The sequence below is a fragment of the Lynx rufus genome, unplaced genomic scaffold (assembly GCF_022079265.1).
Source record: "Lynx rufus isolate CCGP_SWC_20201006 ecotype Redwood Valley unplaced genomic scaffold, mLynRuf1.p SCAF_5, whole genome shotgun sequence".
Classification (NCBI taxonomy): Eukaryota; Metazoa; Chordata; class Mammalia; order Carnivora; family Felidae; genus Lynx; species Lynx rufus.
Window position 1 is genome coordinate 100,117,860 of NW_025814867.1, and position 26,360 is coordinate 100,144,219.

Here is a 26,360-nt window from a genome sequence, read left to right on the forward strand (position 1 = left end):
CTCTCTCTCTGTCCCATCCCCCCTCAAAATAAATAAATAAAAAGGAAAGGAAAGGAAAGGAAAGGGAAATATATTTAGACCAAAGGGATCTATAAACCCATACATGCCTTCTCTGCTATTATGAGAAGTTAACTCATGAGAAAAGAAGACAGGAGAGAAAAGCATTTGAATTGACTGACTGTTATTTACAAAACTTCCTAAATGCCTATTCTTATCCTATGTTTTCATTACACAAGTTTGAATTCACAACGACTAAAATAGGACTGACATCTTATGAGTCAAATGGGACAGGAAATGCAAACTTTTTTAAATATGCGAGCTGTTGGACTAACAATACTTATTCTTCTATAAAAATAGATAAGTAAAGTTAAGGTTGCCGATGTTATTTTGCAATAAATTCAGTCCCACATTCATTGTGGTAAACGTCACAAAAGAACATGAAATATAGCAGTGAAACCAAGGACTTTAGAAAGACCAGCTATTAACAATGCAGTGAAGAAACACATGAAAAAACAGACTCATGGACCCAAGAACAATATGGAAGAAGAGAAGGAACATCAACAGAAAGGTTAAAGGTAGTCTCAGAAAAGTTCTTTGGTCCTCAACACCTTTCTGTATTCTCCTTTCTCTTTTTCATTTCATTATTCATTTTCTTTCCTGGAATTACATCAGTTTTTAGAGCAGAATGGCAAATTATCTGGTCCAACTTCTTAATTTTCTGGATGCAGATGTGGAAGCTCATTGAGATAAAGTGATGAACGTGGGGCTGCCATCAGCTGGAGCCAGAGTCAGTCTCTGAGTTGTGGCTACTGATCCAGAGTCCATTCAACAGGACAACACTGCCCTACTTCACAAAATCAAGTCCTACAACAGACTTGAGAGGTGAAATGACTTCCTTTTGGAACACTCACCAGCACTGGGTCGCTTACACGGCAGAAGGAAATCTTGAAATTCTTAGGTCTTTTACCCCTACCTCTTTTGTTCTTGGAGAATGACCCTTTTCCTCCTGCCTTTCTCATGAATCAGATTCAAGTAGACCAGGACATAATATTCAGGGTTCTGTGTGAGTCTTCTAGGGCTCTAGATAAAAGAAAGAACAAGATATTAACTTCAAACATGTATAATTTCTATACATAGTGGTATGTATTTCTATAAATAACAAAAGGGTCACTAAACACAGAATACTCCTGTGCATATTTAATTGGCAAAGATAAGGACATTTCTTGATCCAATGTGACACAAGGACACTGTGACTCTTTAAAAGGACATAGGTAGGGACTCCTGGGAGGCTCAGTCGGTTAAGTGACTGACTTTGGTTCAGGTCATGATCTTACAGTTCATGCATTTGAGCCTCGTATCGGTCTCTCTGCTGTCAGAATAGAGCCAGCTTCAGATCCTCTGTCCACCTCTCTCTCCATGCCCTTCCCCCACTCTCTCTCAAAAATAAACATTAAAAAAAAATGTAATTGCTTAAAAATAAAAGGACAGGTAATTCTAGGAAAAAATGTTCTGCAGAATCACTTAAGACTACAAGTGAAAAAAACATTAAAGAATTCCAAATGATCTGGGGCACCTGGGTGGCTCAGTTGGTTAGGCGTCTGACTTCAGCTCAGGTCATGATCTCTCAGTTCGTGAGTTTGAGCCCCATGTTGGGCTCTGTGCTGACAGCTCAGAGCCTGGGGCCTGCTTCGGACTCTCAGTCTCCCTCTCTCTCTGCCCTCCCCCACTCAAGCTCTGTCTCTCTCTCTCTTTCTCAAAAATAAATAAACATAGAAAAAAAACTTTTTTTTTTAAAGAATTTTAAATGATCTATGTGTATTTTATTTATAAGACCTTGAGCTTTGCTTCCTGTGGATATTAACTTGCTAGATATTGGGTGGCATTCATGTGTCACAAAGAAGACACATGGAGGGCCTTTCAAGGGCTATCAGATTTCTAGAACATAAACTGAAAGGATGTGGGCCTCCCCTCAAGGCGTGTAGTTAGTGAAGTAAAAGGCCTAGGATTTTATCTCGGTGCCACCTCTCATTCTCTATGTAAATCGTAAGTATCGTAAGTAACTCTTCACCAGAAACTGCAATGTTTTAAACTTGCCAAGATGCCCAGTATCCACTATCTGTGGTAAAAGACATAAAGCAGCTCAGGCAAGAATGCCCGGGCTTAAGATTCTGTTGGCCAATGACTCTGTAATCAGATCATGCCCTGCCATTTTGAGATGATGGATGGCATCTGCACCCATTGGAGTGTAAACTTTTGTAGAAAAATCAGTTGGAAGGCAAGATTTCTCCCGGCGGTATTGACCTAAGCAGTTCAGTAAAGGTTGCTTAACACTTCTCTCATAAAAAAGTGCCACATCTCTTCTGCTTGGAGCTCTGAGGAAACTGGAGTAGGGGTAAGGACCACCCCCGCCCCCACAACCACTCTGCATTAGGGAGACATAGGTACAATTATTACGCAAAGCAAAGATTTGCATTTGTTTTTGGAAACAAATATTTTTTTGTATTGCCCTTACAACTAATCACTATTTCACCATCAAAATTATTGAGCACTTCTGGTATTTGACATAGTACTAAGCTTAAAATAAGAGAAAGTGACATGATTCCACTGAGGACACAGTGTTTTATCAACACCTCCATTGTTATCAATGAAAAGACAGCCCATTTAAAGGTCAGGTTATTATGAAGTGAAGTGAAAGAATTCAAGGTAATTATACAGATAATGTTGGTGAAGGAAAAACCACTTTGTTACAAAATAGCTGGATGATTTGAAGGAAAAGTGAAGTTTGGAACAGGCATTTCCTACGGTTGTGTAAATTTTTTACTGTTTTCCACTTATACTTTGACTCAATTAAACAAAAGAAAACTGCTACTCAAACATTTCAAAAAGTGAGATGATTATCTGTTCAGATCTGCCCCCACGTGAGGTTTTTGTTACTGAGAAGCACGTAATCATTGGTGGGTTGACTAACGAGAAATAAGAGGTTATTTTCAATCCCAAATTTAACTTCATTGTAGTATATGTGGAAGGGAAAAATTTATGACCTCAATTGGGTTTTAATAGAATATTATAGAATAGGGGAAATTTTCCCTAGGAAATTTTATTTTTTTTCACTTTCTATTTCAGTAATAAAGCACTACATTCATGAAAGAAAATAAAAGGGATTTTTTTTTGAAAACCTATCAATCTATTATTATCTGGTTGTTGTAGTCTCATGGGAAGTAACTGTGATCTGATCCTATCAGGAATGCAACAAAGAGAAACTGCCTCTAACTCACCATACCTTCCTCCAGAGGACACCTTTCCTGGTGAAAAGAACAACATTCTCTCTGGTGTTAAACAGGATCACAAGAAAAATAGATCCTAATTTGTACAAAAATAACATCATCATTACAGATTACCCCTCTATCCTGAAACTGTAAGTTTGCTGTGCTTTTGTGAGCAATGAATAAGTGATTTTGGTCTAAAATAAGCTTTTTTGTTGCGTTTGTTATGGACCTAACAAAGAGTCAAACCCTTACTTAACTAGATTTGTCTTACCACCCAGCAGCTTCTCAGAGATGATTTCTTTGCCCACATTCAACTAGTGCAAGAATTAATTCATCCTTTCTTTCCTCTTTCTTTCTCCATGAACTATGAACACACACATACACACACACACACACACACACACACACACACATTTAGTTCCCCCTCTTCACTTCCTTATTTCTGAACAGTTGCCATTTTTTCCAGTAACCAGGTCCAGAAATTTGGTGTCATTTTTGACTGATCATCATGTTCCCCTGCCCATCCAAAAGTTTTATGTTTTCAGATGATGGAAAGCAAAGAGAAGAGAAAAGGAAAACCCAAAGCAAGGGTAGGGAAAAAGTAGGAAGCAAATGTAGTAGGCCTGTTCACTTTCATCACAAATTGATAATCAAAATTTGTTACTTAAAGAAATTTTAAACGTCAGTATTTCCGATGGTTTTCATCCCTTTCTGCCAACTTTTTGTATAACTAAGTTTTGGTCCTGAGTGTTTAAGTCTCCAGCATAACAAACACTTGGTTTTACTAGCTATTTCAGTGTATGGGACCTACTAACATTTTTGAAACCCACAAAACAATTCAGCCACCCAAAATATGCCACTTCACATTCAGTGTAATTAACTGAGTTGGCCATATGTCATGAAGATATCATCAGTAAATAGCAATTCTAGTGCTTACAAGATCCTAGAGAGGTGCAAGTGTTTATTTCATAAATGAGAAAAGCCTGGGTACAAAGATAAGCTGACTCCCTTTGCTTCAGGAATTGGAAAAGGCCTTGAACAATTCTTTTTCCCAGAAAACCTAAGAGTTAATGAACAAAGGACAATTATTCTTCAAATGCCCCATTCTAGTGGAATTTACCTTGGGCTTGAATAGATTGCATTGTAAGATTCTTGTCCAACAGGGACTTTTTAAAACAAATTTGAACACTTCATACTTTTTTTCTTCGTACTTTCCAAAAGAATACAGCAGTAACAGCAAGCTAAGACTAAAATAAATGCAACCCAATAGTGCCTTTCAAGTCAGAACTCCAGGGTATCACAGCTGGAAGAACATTCTGGCAGAGGTCAGGGGACCAAGGCCATGGTTCTCGTCCTAAACCTGTTGTTAACTAGCTGTGTGACCTTAGGAAAAAAGTCAATTTCCCTCTCTGGCTTCAGTTCCTAACTGGAAAAACGAAACGTTTGGATAGAGTCAAACAGCCTTCTGCCTTTGACATTCTGCAGAGCACTAATGAATTCTATGGGTTTATGTTTATATGCAATAAAATTATCTGATATGTAATCCCCTCTCCCCACAGAACACATTCTTTTGACTACTTTTGCAAAGGGGTCACTGGCACTGAAGATTTGTTGTTTTTTATAAAACGACATTAATCTGGTGTTTATATAAGGTTTATGCAGAATTAAGTGTTTGAAAAACCTAGCACATGAGAGATAGCTCATGAGACATAAAAGAAAAAGGGGGAAAAGTAGCGCTTAAGTGAAGTTTTTAATAGAAATTTAAAACAACACTCTAAACCAACATTTTCTTCCTTCCCTTACAGTTATCTGAGATGGTGAAAACTCCCATATCAGCCTTTCACCCTTGGAAATCCCCATCAACATGCCATAAACTGCAGCTTTGCATTAACTTTAATAAATTATGCACTGTCTTCAGAAAACAAAAAAATTTAATTCTCTCTAGCTGACTCCTCGTTTTACAGCGTCTCATTTTATAATATCTCACAATGCTTTAGACTCAGCATTCATGAGGTACTGAAATTACAATAAGAAAAGGAGAATTGAAAACATCAGTTTCAAAATCTATCCTTCCATCCAGCCAGCCGGCCATCCACCCATCCATTCATCCATTGATTCATTCACTATTTCAATGAACAACTATTGAGCACCTAATAATATACATAAGATGTGATAGATGTTGTAGGGGACAGAGAGAAAATGTGCAGTCTATAAGGACAGAATGACATAATGTAGTTAGAAGATTGCCTACATGTTGCCTATAGTGTTTGAGACATAGTAAGAGTATAACAGAGAAAATACTATTTAATTAGTGAGTATATTGGATAATTTCAGAGTCTGTTACATGGAGTAGCTGGCCCTGGGGAGCGCTGTAAAAAGAAAAGAGATTGTCCTTCTCAGTAATAAGTGGAAGAACACAGTGTGGACGCTGAGACTTCTCTCCCTGGTTTTGCCATCAGCTGATTCAACAATGGTTGGATCAACATTTTCCACATTTCCTCTCATCAACACTTACTCTCAAGTTACAAATAATTAGCCACTAAATGATCTTAGGAAACAAAAAGCAGAAGCATCCAGTTTTAACGTCCAATTGCAAGAAAATGACGCTGACGTGTTCTAAAATACCAGAAACATTTAGGTATTTTGGAAACAGCGAACAAAACACATTGTTGCCACCCCTTATTTACGTCTTCACGCGACCCCCCCCAAATTGCTATTAAAAAGTCATTTGTTTCCTTCTGTGTATTTCTCGTGATCACTCACCTCGGTCTTGGTTCCGACGACGTTTCCAGTATAATAAGATTGAGATTAAGACCAGGAGAATGACCAGGGAAACAATACTTAACAATAGTGGAACTGAAAACCAAAAGCCTATAGATGTTGAGGGGGAAAAAGGAGACACAAAGTCATAAGAAGCTGTTGAGGCAAAAAAGGATAGAGAAACAGTTGTGATTAGTTTTTCCTAGAACTGAGCTTAAAATGAAAACTACCCTTAAATATATACCTATTGAAGTTTACATTCATGGCTTTATATTATTTCGATAGCATTTAGTTAATAATAATCTAACGACACGGTTCATGTGGTTGCTATCTCTTAAGACCTTTGAATGTGTGGTTTCATTTAGTCCTCAAAACAGCCCAAGAGTTAGGTATTATTATTATTATCTCACATATACAAACAACAACAATAGAACAAAAAACTGAGGCTGAGAGAAGTTAAGCAAGCCCAGAATCAGAGTAGTAAGCAGCAGAACCAGGGCTTGGTCAGAGTTTGGTTTGCCTCTAAAGTGCATATTCTTGGGCGCCTGGGTGGCACAGTCAGTTAAGCGTCCGACTTCAGCCAGGTCACGATCTCGCGGTCCGTGAGTTCGAGCCCCGCGTCGGGCTCTGGGCTGATGGCTCGGAGCCTGGAGCCTGTTTCCGATTCTGTGTCTCCCTCTCTCTCTGCCCCTCCCCCGTTCATGCTCTGTCTCTCTCTGTCCCAAAAATAAATAAACGTTGAAAAAAAATTAAAAAAAAAATAAATAAATAAATAAAGTGCATATTCTTTGCCTTACAGCCCGTGAAAGTCATATATTTATTGAGGGCGCTTTGGAAAATACAGAGTAATAGAAAGAAAAAAAAAATCATTCATCTCATGATTCCGATCCCAGGAGTAACTCATCTCAATGCTTTTACTGTAGGTCTTCTAATCTGCATCTTTGTTATTAAAGCTCTTTCCACTGCCCAACAAACAAAGTTCCTCTGCATCGCTCTGCAATACAAAGACGGGAGGAAGAGCCTCCTGATTTGGGAGTTTCCAGCATCTTCCCCATACCTCCGTAAAGGGATTTGTTACATCATAATTGAATCGGGCACCTTCAGACAGAGATGTGTCTAAGTTCAACAGTTTCTGTGCTTGACACATGCTCAAAGCGCGGGAGACTTTTAGTAAGCATTCACAGAACAAACAAACATTACAAAGATGATGTTCACACATTATACATGACATAAGTCGATTTTAGCATTCTTAGGAAAGAAGACCAGTTCCTTTTCAACTTCTTGTTTTTCAGGGAAATTGAACCTTTGCCTTGGCTGAAAATGAGGATCTCTTCACAAGTATCCAAATCTAACACTGCATATCTTTTGATCAAATTTACCTAAATGTCGACTTTTTGATTCGTCTGTTTTTTACAAGGACCCCAAAAATGACTACAGGAAATTTTGCTTAGAGGCCACCACGCCAATAAGGCATACACAGGAAAAAGCTTTTCCAAGCTCTGTTGCTTAAAATCCTCCCAGAAAAAAAAAATCAAAACCCATCAATACCTTTTTAGGAGGCTTATTACAGACAGCCTCATCCAGAGTTGGTGCCTCAGAACCACAGACAGAAAGAAAACCGTGACTATTCGCAAAGTGTCTTGCCTCTAAAACGGCCACTCCCTTCATTCTCCCACCCAGAACCTTTACTTCTTGTATCCATGAGACCCAGAGATAGCAGTTTAGAGAAAAACACAAGAAAGCAAAAGGGGTTTTGAACAGGAGGCAGTTTGTTTCAAAGGGGTGAGGTAAACACCTTCCGATAGGCCTCTTTCTTAAAACCTCTGTTGCCCCTTTTCCACAGCGTAGATTACCAAAGCCTTTATTGGAGAGGTCACTTCTTCCAGGAAATCTCCTTGATCCCTCCAGATTGAGCTGACGTCCCTCCTCCCCGCCCTCAATCCTCTCAGGGTGCACCGTAGCTTTCTTATTGAAGCATTTAACACACAGTTTTGTAACTGCCCATTCTGTATTCCCAGTAAACCAGAAGCTTTCTGAGCAAAGGGACTGAGCCTTGCTTACTGTCACATTTCAACAGTCCCAAAGCCTGGCACAGAACAGATACTCAGTAAATGTCAGCAGTGTGGAAAAATAAATGAATGGATGGATCTCAGCAAAAGCATTTGGTATGTGGGCAACACACCACATTTACCAAAGTAAAATTGGCTTTATTGGCTTCCTCAACCCTGTTTTTCTTTCCCCACTTATGACATTCTCTCTCCTACTAGCTCCTTTGCTAAGAAACCAACAGGCTCACAAAACATTCACCACCTTCCAGGTGTGTGACACATCTTTGCCCACCTTCTCTTACCTTTGTCCAAAGTTTGCCTGACGCTGGTCATAGTCCCCAGGTGTAGCACCTGGCAGATTACCTCCTTCCCCACCTGGCTCTTGGGGTCTTTGACCTGGAGGACACTCGTGACAGACGTGGTCCCATTGGGGTGTGAGAGAATCTCAGTACTGTTTTCAATCCCTGACCCAGAGACCTTCCAGGAGATCACAGGGGCTGGGCGGGCATTGGCAGAGCAAGTGATATTTACGTGGTCTTCGAAAAATTTATAGTGAAGGAACACTGTGGGCTGTACTGGGACAAAAAAAAAATGATGGTCTGCCATCAGTTAAGCACTACATTCTCCTCAGAGGATGAAGGAAGATCTGTACAGAAAGACACTGGGGGCTCAAGACATAAGATGGCACACCCAACCCAAACTGGGGCATCTCAGTTCTTCCTGTGTCTAATTCTCTGGCTGGCAGGATGGAAACTGGCCTAGTACAACCCTGCAACAAGAAAAATCCTCTCTGTCGTTTCTCTGCAGGGGAATTAGCTGAATGGATAAAGGGCATCTTCTTTCCCGTACAGTCCAGAGCTTAATTATTCTGTTCTCTTTTTCCATGGGCAATGCAGCACCTCTGCCTTCTTCTGGGTATCCCTCTCATAGTCTGACAATAGTCACCAATCAGCACTTCCATACAGGTAGCTTGCACTTCTCAGAAGTACCAGGGCAGTTTCAGAACAGAGAGCCCGTAGAGGGGCTGCTGCTTAGGGATGGCCTTTCTCTGCTTGGAGCTGGACCAGGGAATGAGATGCATGGAGGAGACTTGGAAAGTCCCTGCTTGGAATATCCATAAAAAATGTAAATTAGAAATTCACATGCCCAGAACTAGAAAATCACAGAATGACAGTTGGAAAGACCTTGGAGATCACCTGAAGGGAGTTAAAACAACTAGTTAATGAGAAAAGGATATTATTTTAGTCCAGCTGTAATCCTGTTCCCTTCCAAAAGTCCCTTGACTGATGAATTCATTGCCATCGTATATTTTTCAATGTGCAGTTTATCTCTGCTGAGCAAATGCAGTTTTGCTTTCCTGTGGTTGCTTCAGAGCCCTCAAGATAATTAAAGGGCAGTAACTAAATGAAAGCCTGGTCTGTGCTTAGAGGTTCAAGAGGTGGGAGGGTGACAGTGGGCTGGAGGAAATGGGGCCAAAGGCTGTGGCTTTTTCCAAAGAGTACCCAGATACTAATGTCAAGGGGCACTGGGGGAAGACAGATAAAAGTGAGGGAAGATGAGTAGGGTTGACATGGTGAGACTGGGTGGCAAGGTGCTCTGGTATATCCAAGGATGACTTAGATGAAGGCTGTAAGGTGTAGCTAGAAAGGGTCAGAATGGAAAAGAATGGGGTTACTACCCGGAAGACTCAGGGGAGTGTGGTTTTCAGGCAAAAACTATTACAAAATATTAAGGGTAAAGTATGGGGGGAAGAAGAAGAAGGAGGAGGAGGAGGAGAAGAAGAAGAAGAAGAAGGAGGAGGAGGAAGAGGAGGAGAAGAAGGAAGAAGGAAGAGGGAAGAAGAAGGAAGAAGGAGGAGGAGGAGGAGGTGAGGAGGAGGAAGAAGTGGCAGGGGGAGGAGAAGGAGTAGGATGGAGGGAGAAGGGGAACAAGAAAAAGTAACAGAAATGAGAATGACACAAGAAGGAAAAAGATGAAAAGTGGTGAGGAAGGGGGAAAGAAGGAAGGAAGAAGGGAAGGAGAGAGAGAAAAAGGAAAGGAAAGAAGGAAGAAAGATTGGAGGCAGGGGGAGAGAAAAAAAGGATACAAAGAGACAGAACAGAAGACATAGAATCAAGAAGAAAATCTGACATAAGATTCTGCAGAGAGGATTCACTATAGGCAAAAATAAGTGAAAGAAATATATATATATATATATATATATATATTTTTTTTTGGTGTTGCCATATGTCCCTCGCACTCTTGTCTACTGAGCATCCTCTTACCCCAGGTCCAATATTCTTAGTGTGTTCAAACTCTCACTTTAACATTCCTGATAACTATGTCTAAATTTGTCTTTTCCCTTCTAAACCTACCACCAACTGTGCTATGCTTCAAAGTTATGCCTCATTCCCACTTCTTAATTCTTGATCTCAGTTATGTGTCAGTTAAAAGGAGAGGAATCTTGTCAAACTAACCCTATTGGATTGTAAAAGAATGCTTATTATCCAGTTAAATCTCTAGTTGGCCTCAGGTATGAAAGGCCTTTATGGTACATCCCCTTTCAATCCCGAGAGAACTACATTAAACCAAAATGAGAGGTACCACATAACTGGCTTCAGGTTATCCCAATCTGGCTCTTTCCTTAGATCCAAAAATGTTTATGCTGTTAGGGACTTTACAGATAATCTATTTTATACTTATTGTGTAGATAAATAAACTCTGCTTCAAAGAGTGGACGGGACTCTTCCAGGGTCACATGATTGCTAATGGCAAAGCCAGGTCAGAATCGTATCACTACTTAGGAGAACCCCATTATCCTCACCATCGTCCTTAATTTACCCTTGCTGACAACACAATTCCTCAGAGCAAAGATAACTCCAGGCAGAGATTCAATGTGGCCCCACGAACTCTTCCAATAACCATAACTAAGTTATGGTAGACATGAGAGGCTAAGCATCTTCTCATAAACCTTTCTGAGGTTAAGATCCTGAAAAACTAGGCACCACCACCATGTTCCAAACATTCTTGAAAACAACATTTCTAGCCAGAGACAATGTATTATCAGAGATTCTCACCAGAGAGGGTGAGGCAGGCTTTTCCTGAGATCTTCCCGGAACCAAAAGTATTGAAGAGGCACTTGTAACACCCTTCATCCTCCAGGGTGGTATTCCAGAACGTAATGGTTGAGTTCTTGAGTTCCAGCTGGGTGATGTTTATCTTGTCCTTATAGGCAGGCTGGACTACAACCCCATGGTTCTTGCTGAAGGTGACCATGTTTTCTGGGCTTTCAGCCTTGATTTTCTGCCATGTCACAATCAAGACTTCCTCGGAATTTTGCAGAGAGCATCTTAAGGAAGCAGGTGTGTTCAGCAGCTCTTCTTCATCTTGGGTCACCACTTTTATCATAGAATCATAAAAGAACATTTATATTTTAAAATTTAATACATACAAGTACACATTTTTCTGATTAAAAATGCATGTTCAAAGTTAAATATAGAAAACATAGGGGAAAATGCTGGAGGAAGGGGGATAGTGGAGAAGAAGGGGGATCTGGATTTTCCTTGTCCTTCAAACATAGCCTTATTGAGGTCAGAATACTTGGAACACCCAGGAAATAGATCTGCGGAGCGACAGAAGGATCTCCATGGTTGGAAGGAGACAGCCTGGCAGGATTGAGATGCATGTGTGTGTGAGTTGTGGGAGATAAAATAGTACTGTTATGGAGAAGTGGGAACCCCTTCTGTGAAGAGACAAAAGGGAAACAAAGAGGGGTTGTGAAAGCACAGCAGTGAGTTAGCACAAGAGGAAAACCTCTCTGGACCATGGACTAGGGAGCGAAAAGTACTGAGTGTACTAATTTATTTTTGCAGTCTTTGGAGCTGAAACTCTCAGGTTCTAGAAGTGCACGAGTTTCTTTGGAGCAGAGCTGTGGCATGCAATCCCGGGGAGGAGGGAGCTGGTCCCAGAGTGCACAGCATGATGTAGTGATCTTTGGGGCACAATGGAAGAGAACAATCCCCTTCCTGGACTACTTTAGAAAGAGAGTTTATTGCCTCCGCAAGGACAAAAGACCCCGCAGGTGTGAGCCAAAGGTCTTTCATCAGCCGGGTGGAAAGGCTCTACTCTGGAGCAGGAGAGCAGATCACTGTCATGCCAGTCCTTTAAGACTTTGGGTTTTGAATCCCAACTGAGTGCCAAGGAGAAGGCACAGGAGAATTGTGGCGCAGGGCAAGCTGACTGCCCTCGCTATTCTGTGAGGACTGCCTGAACAGCGTGGGTTGAGATCCCTAGCTGAGATCCCAATCTGAGACCCCTAGATTGGGAGGACGTCCCTTTTTCCCCCCTAACAACAATGCGGTGGGACTTCAGAGAGCAGCACAGCTGCCCCCAGTGGAGGCTGGACACACTTACACCTAACCCCTCCTCTCCATGCCTAGCAACTGCTTATTTACTGAAACAAGACTGACCCAACACAGCCGGCCTTGCTTCCAGACCAGCACAGCCACCCCCCAAACACACACCAACAGACAACTCTGGTTTCTTTTTTCATTTTTTTCATCCCTCTTCTTTTTTTCTTTTGGAATCAGGCTCAGACTTTCTGATTTGTTTTTTGTCATTTCTTATTACATATTTTTTTATTTGTTTTTTTAAATCCTTTTTTTTCCTTCTGCTTTCCTCCCCTCCCACCCCCCCCCCCCCCCCAATTTCTTTTCCTTTCACTTTCCTTGGAATCGGCCTTATAGTTTTTGATTTTCTATTTGGTTTTCTTTTCTCCCCTTTCTTTTTTCTCTTTTAATGGGATCCGGCTCCCCTCCCCTTCCTTTCTTCCCCCAGGGTTGCTTCAACAAACAAATCAAAGCACACCTAGTTAAAGGTTCAAACACTCCCCACTACAAGCAAGGAGGAGCTCTGCGGAGGACTGACCAGTGGCATAAAGCAGCCAAAATGCAAGAGGAGAGTACACTCAACAAAACACCAGAAACACTTCCCAGAGTGCCAGGCCCTCAACAGTGTATGACCCTTTTTTAATATAGCATTACTCTTAGGTATAGGACACATAATATGCTTTTAAAATACACAAAAGACAGAAACTTAGCCAAAATGACAAGATGGAGGAATTCTCTCCAAAGGAAAGATCAAGAAGAAATCAGAGCCAGAGACTTGCTCCAAACAGATATAAACAATATAAATATATTCAGAACAATAGTCATAAGCCTAATAGCTGGGCTTGAAAAAAGCATAGAAAACACCAGAGAAACCCTTGCTGTAGAGATCAAAGACCTGAGAACTCGCCGAGATGAATTTTAAAGAATGCTATAGATGAGACACAAAATAAACTAGATATAGTGACAGTGAGGACCGAAGAGGCCAAGGAGAGAATAGGTGAAATAGAAGATAAAATGATGGAATATAATGAAGCTGAAAAAGAGGGAAAGGAAATTACTAGACCATGAGGGGAGAATTAGAGAACTAAGTAATTCTATAAAATGAAATAATATCCATATCATTGAGTCCCAGAAGAAGAGCAAGAAAAGGGGCAAAGGCTTATTTAAATAAATTATAGCTGAGAACTTCCCTAATCTGGGGAAGGAAACAGGCATCCAAGTCCAAGAGCACAGAGAACTCCCTTCAAAATCAACAAAAACAGGTCAACACCATGACATATCATAAAGTAACTTGCAAAATACAAAGGCAAAGAAAGAATTCTGAAAGGAGCTAGGGACAAAAGGTCCTTAACCTACGAGGGTAGACACATAAGGTTAGAGGCAGACCTGTCCATTGAAACTTGACAGACCAGAAGAGAATGGCAGGAAATATTCAATGTGCTAAATAAGAAAAATATGCAGTCAAGAATCCTTTATCCAATGAGGCTGTCATTCAGAATAGAAAGAGAGATAAAGTTTCCCAGGCAAACAAAAACTAAGGGAAATTGTGACCACTAAACCAGTCCAGCAAAAATTCTAAGGGGGACTCTCTGAGTAGAAAGCAGCAAAGACTACAAAGGACCAGAGAACATTACCAGAAACACAAAATCTACAGGTAACACAATGGCCCTAAGTTCGTATCTTTCAATAAGCACTCCGAATGTAAATGAATTAAATGTCCTACTATAAAGACATAGAGTATCAGAATGGATAAAAAAAAAAACAACAAACAACAAGATACATCTATATGCTGCCTACAACAGACTCATTTTAGACCTGAGGACACCTGCAGATTGAAAGTGAGGGGATGGAGGGGCGCCTGGGTGTCTCAGTCAGTTGAGCATCTGACTTTAGCTCGGGTCAAAATCTCACAGTTGTGAGTTTGACCCCCACATTGGACTTTGTGCTGATAGTGCACAGTTTGCTTCAATTCTCTGTCTCCCTCTCTCTCTGCCTCTCCCTTGCTTGCTGTCTCTGTCAAAAATAAATAAACATTAAAAAAATTAAAAAAAAAAAAGAAAGTGAAGAGATGGAGAACCATCTATCATGCCAATGGATATCAAAAGAAAGCCAGAGTACCACACTTATAACAGACCAACTAGATTTTAAAACAAAGACTGTAACAAGACATGAAGAAGGTCATTATATTATATTTAAGGGGTATATCCAACAAGAAGAGCTAACAATTGTAGCACCCAACATAAAAGCACCCAAATATATAAATCAATTAATCACAACCTAAGCAAACTCACTGCTAATACCATAATAGTAGGAGACTTTAGTACTCCATTTACAACAATGGACAGATCATTTAAGCAGAAAATCAACAAGGGAACAAAGGTTCTGAATGACACACTGACCAGATGGACTTAACAGAGAAGTTCAGAACATCTCATCCTAAAGCAGCAGAATACACATTCTTCTAGAGTGCACATGGAACATTCTCCAGAATAGATCACATATTGGGTCACAAATCAGTCCTCATCAGGTACCAAAAGACTGAGATAATATCATGCATATTTTCAGATCACACTATCAAACTTGAAATCAACCATAAAAGAAAAGGTGGAATGCCCTCAAATACATGGAGGGTAGAGAACATCCTACTAAAGAACGAATGGGATGACCAGAAAATTAAAGACAAAGTTAAAAAATACATGGAAGCAAATTAAAATGAAACACAACAGTCCAAACCTTTTGGGATGCACGAAAGGCAGTCCTAAAAGGAAAATACATTGCAATTCAGGGTTATCTTAAGAAGCAAGAAAGGTAGAAAGGTCCCAAATAAACAACCTAAACTTATACCTATAGGAGTTAGAAAAGGAGCACCAAATAAAGCCCAAAGCTAACAAAAGAAGGGAAATAATAAATCCTACAGCAGAAATAAACAATATAGAATAAAAAAATCCAGTAGATGGGCGCCTGGTGGCTCAGTCGATTACGTGTCCGACTTCGGCTCAGGTCATGATCTCGAGGTCTGTGAGTTCCAGCCCTGCATCGGGCTCTGAGCTGACAACTTCAGTGCCTGGAGCCTGCTTCAGATTCTGTGTCTTCCTCTCTTTCTGCTCCTTCCCCGCTTGTGCTCTCTCTCTCTCTCTTGCTCTCAAAAATAAATAAAACATAAAAAAAAATACAGTAGAACAGATCAATGAAACTAAGAGCTGGTCTTTTGAAAGAATAAACAAAATTGATAAACCCCTAGCAAGACCTCTCAAAAATAAATGAGAGAGGACCCACAGAGATAAAATCATGAATGAAAGAGGAACGATCACAACCAACACCACAGAAATGCAATTATAAGATAATACTATGAAAATCATATGCCGTAAAACTGGACTGTCTGGAAGAAATGGACAAATTCCTAGACACACGCTACCAAAACTGAAACAGGAAGAAATAGAAAATTTGAACAGGCCCATAACCAGTAAAGAAATCAAATCTATAATCAAAAAGCTCCCAAAAAACAAGAGTTCTGGGCCAGATAACTTCCCAGGGGAATTCTATTAGACATTTAAAGAAGAGTTAATACCTATTCTCCTCAAACTGTTCTAAAAATACAAAGGGAAAGAAAGCTTCCAAACTCATTCTTGGAGCCAGCAAAACCTTGATTCCAAAACAAGACAAAGACAGCACTAAAAAGAATTACAGATCAATATCCTTGATGAACCTGGATGCAAAATTTCTCAAGAGATACTGGTAAATCGAATCCAACAGTACATTAAAATAATTATTTACCATGATCAAGTGGGATTCATTCCTGGGTTGCAAGGCTCGTTCAATATTCACAAATCCATCAATGTGATACACCACATTAATAAAAGAGAGGATAAGATCCCTTCAATGGATGCAGAGAAAGCATTTGACAAAATACAGCATCCTTTCTTGATACAAACCCTCAAGAAAGTAGGGATAGAAGGATCATACCTTAACATCATAAAAGCCATATATGAAAGGCCCACCACTAATATCATCCTGAATGGGAAAGCACTGAGAGATTTCCCCCTAAGACCAGAAACATGACAGGGATGTTCACTGTCACCACTATTGTTCAACATAGCCCTGGAAGTCCTAGCCTCAGCTATCAGACAACACAAAGAAATAAAAGGCATCCAAACTGACAAGTTAAAAGTCAAACTTTCACTCTTCATAGATGATATATAAGATACTCTACGTGGAAAACCCAAAAGATTCCACCAAAAAAAACTGCTAGAACTGATACATGAATTCAGCAAAGTTATAGGATATAAAGTCAATGTACAGAAATTGGTTGCATTTCTATACATCAATAATGAAAAAGCAGAAAGAGAAATCAAGGAATTGAGCCCATTGACAATTGCACCAAAAACCATAAGATACCTAGGAATAAATCTAACCTAATAGGAAAAGAACTGTATGCTATAGAAAACTATAGAAAGCTTATGAAAGCAATTGAAAACTATAGAAAGCCTACGAAGGAAATTGAAGCAGACACAAAGAAATGGAAAAACATTCCATGCTCATGGATTGGAATAACAAATATTGTTAAAATGTTGATACTACCCAAAGCAATCTACAACATTCAATGGAATCCTTATCAAAATAACAGCAGTACTCCTCACAGAGCTAGAAGAAACAATCCTAAAATTTGTATGGAACCAGAAAAGAGCTCTAAAACTCAAATTAATTTGGAAGAGAAAACCAGAGGTGAAGGCATCACAATTTCGGACTTTAAGCTGTATTACAAAGCTGTAATCATCAAGACAGTATAGTACAGGCACAAAAACAGACACATAGGTCGATGGAATAGAATAGAGAACCCAAAATTAACCCACAAATATACGGCCAACTATTTTTTGACAAAGTAGGAAAGATTATCCAATGGCAAAAAGACATCTCTTCAGCAAATGTGCTGGGAAAACTGGACAGCGACACACCGAAGAATGAAACTGGACCATTTTCTTACACCATAGACAAAAATAAATTCAAAATGGATGAAAGACCTAAAGGTGAGGCAGGAAACCATCAAAATCCTACAGGAGAAAACAGGCAGCAACCTTTTTGACCTCAGCCACAGCAACTTCTTACTAGACATGACTCTGGAGGCAAAGGAAATAAAAGCAAAACTGAACTATTGGGACCTCATCAAGATAAAAATCTTCTGCACAGTGAAGGAAACTGTCAGCAAAACTAAAAGGCAACCGATGGAATGGGAGAGGATATTTGTAAGTGGCATATCAGATAAAGGATTCATATCCAAAATCTATAAAGAACTTACCAAACTCAACACCCCCCAACACATAATAATAATAATAATAATAATAATCCAGTGAAGAAATGAGAAGAAGACATGAATAGACACTTTTCCAAAGAAGGCATCCAGATGGCTGACACATGAAAAGATGCTCAACATCACTCATCATCAGGGAAACACAAATCAAAACCACAATGAGATACCACTTCATACCTTTCAGAATGGCTAACATTAACCAGTCAGCAAACAACAGATGTTGGTGAGGATGTGGAGAAAGGAGAACCCTTTTGCACTGTTGGCGGGAATGCAAACTGGTGCAGCCACTCTGGAAAACAGTAGGGAGGTTCCTCAAAAAGTTAAAAACAGAACTACCCTATGATCCAGCAATTGCACTACTAGGCATTTATCCACGGGATACAGGTGTGCTATTTCGAAGGGATACATGCACCCCAATGTTTATAGCAGCACTATCTACAATAACCAAATTATAGAAAGAGCAAAAATGTCCATCGACTGATGAATAGATACAGAAGATGTTGTATATATATGCAATGGAATATTACTTGGCAATCAAAATAATGAAATCTTGCCATTTGCAACAATGTGGATGGAACTAGAGTGTATTATGCTAAGTGAAATAAGTCAGTCAGAGAAAGATATCATATGATCTCACTCATATGTGGAATTTGAGAAACACAACAGATGAACATAGGGGAAGGGAGGGAAAAATAAGATTAAAACAAAGAGGGAGGCAAACCGTGAGAGACTCTTAAATACAGAGAACAAACTGAGGGTTGCTGGAGGGGAGGGCAGTGGGGGGATGGGCTAAATGGTTGATGGACATTAAGGAGGGCACTTTTTGGGGCGAGCACCGGGTGTCATATGTAAGAGATGAATCACTGGGTTCTACTCCTGAAGCCAAGAGTACACTGTATGTTAACTCTCCTGAATTTAAATTAAATTGAATTAAATAAATAAATAAATAATACGTAAAATTCTTTTACTAGTGAAAAAAAAGAAAAAATAGAGAAAAATGCAAAGAAAACATTTATGTACATGCCTGATGCTGTTAGAGAAATATACGTTCAAATACGTATATTCAATCTTTAAGAGTAACAGAGTAGAAAAACAAGGAAGCAAACTCCCACTGAACAAATATTGTGTAAAGAATCCCTGGAAACTGAAAGTAGGTAGAATGAGGTTGAAGATAAACACTGTCAGAATAGAATAGAATGTGTTCATGCCCAGAGAGGCAGAAGCAGGGAAAGGGCCAACGGACAACTGGCAGAGTGATGAGTTTAAGTGAAGAAGATACAGCAGCCCCACACATTCCACACACACACACCCTGCAAAAGAAGGGGCAGCAACAGTGGCGTCTGCCTCCAGAAAGGAGTGCTGAATACGGGAACGTAAGGTAGAGAAATATTCAGGACAGTGCTTCAGGAGGCTGCATCGTAACAGATGGCTTTGGCAGCCAAATAAGAATCTACACACCCCCACATTTTTACTTAATGCAATGCAGAGCATAAGGCATGACAATAACTTCTTCCCCCACAATGCTGGCTACTCATGTTGATATGATAGATGATTCCATAGGAAACTGCAATATAAAAACAAACAGGCACAGGTGTGAGAAAGCTGACACAATGAAAGAAGGAAAATGAACTCTATAAAACCTAAGACCTCCTACCAAACGAATAAAGATATCATAAATCAAGAAACACTTTGACGTGAATAAATGTCATATCTTACGTGTAAAAAGAAGCCAGCATTGTAAATAGTAGAAATTAGAGGTGTAGCAAATGACATCTATAAAATCTTAACTTGGCTCACTTAGCAAAACGGACATTGCTGAAGAGTCAATTAGTTAAGTAGGAAGACCAGATAATGAAATTCTTTCAGAATATAGCACAAAGGGATAAAGATATGGGAAAAATTAAAGAAAAATTCAAAGACCTAGAATGTTTCACCGGTAGTCCATCAAAACTTTAAAAAAAGGGGAAAAGAAAGAATAGAAGATAAAAACACTGTAAGGGACATTTCAAAATGACAAAAGGAGCAATCTAAAATAAGATATATTAATTATAAACCTTTATATGCCTAACAACATAAGCAACACATACAAAAGCCAATAGAACCGCAAAGAAAAAATTTTAAACCCACAGAGATAATGGGAGAGTTTCACTTCCATATATTAAAAAATATATATAAAGCAAAAAAGTCAAATATAAGGATAGAGAAGGGACACCTGGGTGCTCAGTCGGTTAAGCGTCAGACTCTTGGTTTCAGCTCAGGTCATGATGTCACAGTTTCGTGAGTTCGAGCCCCACATTGGACTCTGTGCTGGCAGTGCGGAGCCTGCTTGGGATTCTCTCTCTCCCTCTCTCTCTGCCCCTCCCCCATTTACTCTCTCTGTCTCTCTTGAATAAAGTTTATATATATATATATATGTGTATATATATATATGTATATATATATATATATATATATGGATAGAGACGATTTGAAAACTGAATATTTATATATGAATCATTATATATAAATTATATATGTATATGCATATAGGTATGTATTTATAAACTTTTATCCAAATAGAACATATAGGGGCAGCTGGGTAGCTCAGTCAGTTGAGCATCCGACTTCGGCTCAGGTCATGATCTCATGGTTCACAAGTTTGAGCCCCACATCAGGCTTGCTGTGGTCAGTGTAGAGCCTACTTAAGATCCTCTGTCCCCCTCTCTCTTTGCCCCTCCCCCACTTGTGTGCGCTCTGTTTCTCTCTCTCTCTCTCTCTCAAAAATAAATATTTAAGAAAAAATAAAGAGAACATACAATCTCTACAAACATTCCCCAAAATTGAACTTGAAAAAGGACGCAAAATGGGGCGCCTGGGTGGTCAGTCGGTTGAGCATCCGACTTCAGCTCAGGTCATGATCTCACAGTTTGTGGGTTTGAGCCCCGCGTCCGGCTCTGTGCCGATGGCTCGGGACCTGGAGCCTGCTTCAGATTCTGTGTCTCCCTCTGTCTCTGCTCCTTCCCTGCTCACACTCTGTTTCTCTCTCAAAAATGAATAAAGATTAAAAATTAAAAAAAAAAAGGACGAAAAAAAGCTGCTACTTTATGATCCTGAACACTGTCCACAATGCAATAAAACAGGAAATTTACATGCTTCTTTTAACTCTAATTACACCAGAAACCATAGGAAGAATAATCAATTACTATGCGTGACAAGGAGAATATAATGTATTGAAATCCAAAGAAACTGATAAAGCAGTTTTCAGAGGGAAATATTTAATCCTAATTTCATTAGGAAACAAGAGAATGAAAAATGAATACACACATATATCTAGAATCCCACACTGCCTCCCAAAAATAAAAGCAGTGAGTTAATATAGATGTTATACATATATAGTTTTAGGGAGGCATATTCTTGGTAGATGTGAAAAGTTCTAGAAGCAATACCTGCCGTTGGGATTGGGGTTTTCTGAAAGTTCCTTGAGATTTTGCAGAGCAGAGATTTGAAGAAACTGCTGCTTTTAGAATGGAGAGTAGAAAAGGAATCAAAGCTAGAGTTTTAACTTCTTAGGTGATTTTTCTCTTTTGACTATGGAAGAAATAATTTGGTGAGAACGTTTACGATTCTTTGATGCTTCTATAGAATTCCATTTAGATTCTCCCAGTCAGTTGGTGAAGCCTGTGCTGTGGATGGTGTGAAACCTGCCCTGCCCCCAGCTGTAAAGGCTGTCGTAAAGGCACATCACATGGAAGGTGATAACAGGCCAGCAGCAAAGTGAGGTGTGATTTCCTATGAAACAGAGCAGACAGGTCTGGCCCAATCAGGAAATTCAGCAGATAAGTGGACAGCACAAGCATGTGTTACATAACAGACTGTGAACCTACGGAACCTCAATATTTCGTTATTTTCCATAGTTTTCTATAAAAAGGGGCAACCCCATTTAAAAAGCTTACTGCTAGAATACCTTCTAAAAAGGGTATATTAATTTATACTCCCCAAGCATTTCCCTATCTTTACAAACAGGGAATTATGTTTAAATGATATTTAGAAGTTACTCGATTTGATAGGTAAAAAACATCTTAAATTAGGAAGAATTTTTTTTTACGTCTGGTATAATCTATGAAAACAGTTTGTAAGTATCCAATGTCTTTTTCCACTTTGAAAACAAAAATGTGGAAAGCAGAAAGAACCACTCCCATTCCTCCAAGCAAATTACACATTTAAATAATTCACGCAGACAAATGAACTAGCACAGGCCAACCAACAGTGGCCAAATGTTTCCATCCCAGAAATTTTGTTTCCTAGACTCCACACAGGGGAATTGCATAACTTTTTACCTTGGGCCGCCCTGCAGAGCCTCACTGCTGCGAAGAACCAAATCAGTCTGTAGGCAGACAGATGACACAAGAGCCCAACGAACACCTGAAGACAGAAAGCAAAGCAGAGAAATGGGCATTTGGATGTGGACAAAAAGCTCAAGAAGCTTCCATCTCATTGCTACCTCCAGAAATGCTGCAGCTGAAGTTTTAACCACCAGAGAACTTTGGTTCTTTGGATGTAGAACCAGGGACTATAAATGGAAGAAATAAAAGACTGTGCTCAGGATACGGGAAGGGAAAAGCAACCGTGTGGCTCATCCATTATGGCAATCCCTAGCAATTGGAGGCCTTGCTCTCAAAGCCACTACTGTAAACAGCAAGGTCTCAAAGACGTAGGATGGTCAGGGGGAAAAAAAAACTGCCATAAATACATACAGAAAACACAGAGACTGCAAACGTTAGAAAGCATTTACATCCCAAATAATCCACATCTATTAACATTAAAAATGTAACTCAGGGGTAACCATCTTTCAGAAAGATGTGACTGCCTTGAAGTTTGCTGAAGTATTTTTCCCTGCGAATTCTGCAAATTTTACATGAATCGCACCTTTTGAAAAAACAGTAATGTCCTTTTTTTTTTTTCTTCAATGCTTAAAGTGACCGGGCAGAAACCCCTGGCATTTTACATGGTGATATTTAATGAAATGTTATTCTGGGTATGATTTTACTATAAGATGAGAGGATGGGATGTAGACAGATTAACCTCTCTCTACAGTAGCCCCATAGATCCATTCATTTGGTCTACATGTGTGTTCATTGTAAGGGGTACAGGCCAGAAATGTAACTTTTCCCTACATTCTTCTATAATAGAGATACATAAGAAATGTGGGTTTCTCTGTATTTTTCTTTAACTAAATTTCATTGTTATTTCATGTTGCCATTCCAACTAGAGGTAGAGACTTCATTGCAGTCAATGTCACATAATCTCTGTCAATTCAGCCCCCTGCCACCCCAGCACTTCACAACTGTTCCAGTCTCTGGCATTGCATTGCGTCTCCATTCCTAGAGGCTCACACAATGCCAAGCCACGGGGCAGGGCTGCTAATCCTCGGTTACAACCATCTCTCCACGGTGGCATTCTCTAAGATGGCCGTGTTCCCCTCAAGACATCATGGTCATAGCAATTAAACAATTAAACCTTGTGCTTACAGTGTCTTCTCTTCTTCTCTTTTGTTCTCCTGATTCCGTGCTCCTGGATTCTCCCTGTGTTCAGCAAAGGGACGTTCTGCGTGTTCTCTGCCTATCCATCTCTTGTCTTACTGTTCACTTATCATGATGGGGAGGCCAGTCTCTTTCCACAGTCGCCCCCAAGAAAGCAAGGCACAGGTGTTTTCTGTTCTTGGATTTCAACACCTCCCTGTAAGTTCTATTTATCATCCTCCCTGAACTCCCCACTCATGGGCACCAGGCACAGGGCCACCTTTTCAGAGCACAAATTTGTGTCTGAATATAGACTTCAGACAGACCCTCTTTGCTCTCGTAGCCTAGAAAACATTTACTTCCGCTAGGGTTGGGAAAGCTGGTTCCTCCATCACCCTGCGTTTCTCCCATCTGGAATAACATATGTCGTGGGTTTTTCAGCATATTTAGGCTTTTAAAACTCAAATGCTTAGGCTTTTGCTATATCAACACCTTGGCTTCTGAAACCAAAAAGTCTTCTTTGGCATTCTAATTCCATGGTATTTTTTTAAAAAACCATATGCCCCTCTCTTATGTGGAAATCCAAAAGCAAAGATGATGAGAAATGCAGAATGGATTGGTTCTCGTAGTGAAAATCTGTGTTTTAGGATAACAGAGAAAACAGATGCACACCAAAACGCAGTGTGTAAGCTGGGAGCCGACAATGTTTTTAAGAAGCAAAACACAGTGACTGAGACTAGGAAATTCGGAGGGAAGCCTTGCTATTAAATATATACATAATTATCCTGGGTGATGAGTCGGGTTAGCACAAACACAGGATGCGTGAGCCAGGACAAATGACTCTACCTCTCCAAGATGTGCGCAAAATAACAGCACCGAACTCTTTTATTAAAAAGACTAAACAAAGTAGTACATGTAAGGATCCCAGAATAGTGAGTGACACAGATCAGCGGTGAATGAATATCGTTATTATTTCATCGGGTTGCTGTAAGAACTCAGCATTTAAAATACTTAATACAGCGCCTAAGATGCAGTAAATACCAAGACATGTTAGGTAACTAAAAAAGTCCACGAATCACATCATATACAGGGAGTACAAATATTAAATGGAGAAATCCAGGAGCTCTTTGCCGACAAGGCCAAGGTTCACAGAGACCTGTGCCTCTGGCAACGAACTGCTCAGAGCCTCTTCCCCTGAGTGTCTGGGTCCAAATCCTGATCCCATCACATGCAGTCACATGGACATGTAAAAATTAACCTCTCTGCTTGTTTCCTTATTTGTAAAATTCCTTCTCTGAAGGCTGTGAAGATCAGAAGCGTCCAGCGCAAGGAAACACTAGCTCGCAGGCCACCATACTCCTTTGTTAAGATGCCGAATGACTGGCTGTGTGGTGTCGCCAGTAAAATACATCTGAAAAAAATTACCTTGAGGTATTACTTGCATTTGGATTTTAACTGTTTTATTCATTGTTATTATTTCTTTTCATTACAGCAGCGTAAATAAAAAGGCTCCCATTCAGTTAGTAAACAGGTCCTGAATAAACAAAGGGTCTGTCTCTCTTGGATATCCTGGGGTTTAACCCGGATTTATAGGCTCTCAAGGCAAATCCTTTATGGCTCTCAAGACAAAGGGACCGGAGGATGGAAAAAGAGGCCGGTGTATCCCAGGAGGGAGCGAGCTCCCCCGGAGAGAGCGAGCCCTGAATCCTGCAGCCCCACCCCAGCTTTGGGTGCCACGACGGAGCCAGAACAGCACCGCCATCCCCTCCTTGGGACAGGGTACAACAGAACGCGCTCTGCCGCCCTCGAGCCCCGGCCAGTAAGCCAGGCCGCCGGACTGCCCAGAGGGCCCGCCGGCCGCCAGCGCGCCTCCCCGCCCAGCTCCCCTCCGAAAGAGCCCGGGAGAAGCGTCTCCCGGCAGCATCCTTTTTCCAGGACACTGGGACAGGGACCCGGGCCGCCAGGAACGGCCTGAAGACCTCCCTTCCGGAGGCAAAATCCTCTCCTCCCAGGTGAAGCGTCGCGGGGCCAGCGCCGACAGACACCGAAGCCACAGACAGCTCTGCCCGCCGCCAGCCCGGGGCCACTCGCGCCGCATCGCCCACCCCGCGCCCGCCGTCCCGCGTCCCGCCCGGCCCGGCTCACCAGCCTCTGCATGGTCGCTCCCTGCCGCGCGGGATGGCCGGCCTCAGCTGGAAAGCCCGAGGGTTCTCGCTAAAGGAGCTAGAAGCCTAGAAGGCGCGGCCGGTCCCCGCCCCAGGAGCTGCTGCAGTGGCTCTCCTCGCCGCCCCCCGCCTCCCCCGCTGGAGTCCTCACCGCTACACCCACTCGCGGGAGCCAGCGGTTGGGGTTTCCAGTCTCGTGGGTAAATTCCCCATCTGAAACACGGTGCATTTGTCAGAGGTGGCCGTTTTGGAAACACTTTGAGAAAGTGTTGGGAAAAACATGCACTCTTTCCATTTCCACGCTACAAGGACCCAGAGAAAAAGGAAATGGGGGGAGGTGGGGAGACCTCAATCGTTTGAGCTCTCGCTCAGAGGTATGGCTGTCTGCATTGCTCAGCAGGTGTTAATCCACAGAAGGAGGTGAAACTGAAAAAGAACAAAGGTTTGTTATTTGGGGTCTCGGAATTGCAATTCGGGGGAGCACAGGTTTCAGGAAACCAAAAAAGTGTTGCTCTGGTAGGGAAAGCAAAGGGGGGAGGGGTATGAGAAAGAAGAAGGGGTAATTGTATGTTGTAGACAAAGAAGATAAGGGGAAAAGATGCTAATCTGGTGCTGACCCGTCGAGCCACTTCTGATAACTATCTTATTATTTTCTTGCTGCCGTCAGATTAAACTGCCCCTACTATGTGTTTATTAACTTCACTGTCCTCATATGACCTGAACGCCAGTTTCTCTGTTGAAATTTAACTGCGTGCAAAACTATTGTCGCTGAATTTCACCAATAGACACTAAAAAACAAATGTACATGGGGTGCTTGGGTGGCTCAGTTGGTTAAGCATCTGACTTCAGCTCAGGTCACGGTCTTCCGCCTCATGGGTTCAAGCCTCGCATCTGGCTCTGTGCTGACAGCTCAGAGCCTGGAGCCTGCTTCGGATTTTGTGTCTCCCTCCC

General features: G+C 40.9%; 1 protein-coding gene across 6 annotated transcripts; it reads right to left on the reverse strand.

The window, feature by feature from the left end:
• CD200 (CD200 molecule) lies at positions 1 to 25,853 on the reverse strand. 6 transcript variants are annotated; one of them, XM_047099575.1, is made up of 6 exons: positions 25,390 to 25,853; positions 22,063 to 22,147; positions 11,131 to 11,451; positions 8,377 to 8,649; positions 6,030 to 6,137; positions 1 to 1,080 (listed from the first exon to the last, which is right to left on the reverse strand). In XM_047099575.1, exons 1-6 carry the CDS (start codon positions 25,399 to 25,401, stop codon positions 1,073 to 1,075), a joined length of 807 nt encoding a protein of 268 aa, XP_046955531.1. In that variant the 5' UTR covers positions 25,402 to 25,853; the 3' UTR covers positions 1 to 1,072. The 6 variants fall into 6 exon arrangements, with proteins under 6 accessions (XP_046955531.1, XP_046955534.1, XP_046955533.1 ...); XM_047099578.1 differs by lacking the exon at positions 22,063 to 22,147; XM_047099577.1 differs by lacking the exon at positions 6,030 to 6,137.
• Between the last annotated feature and the right edge of the window lie 507 nt (positions 25,854 to 26,360).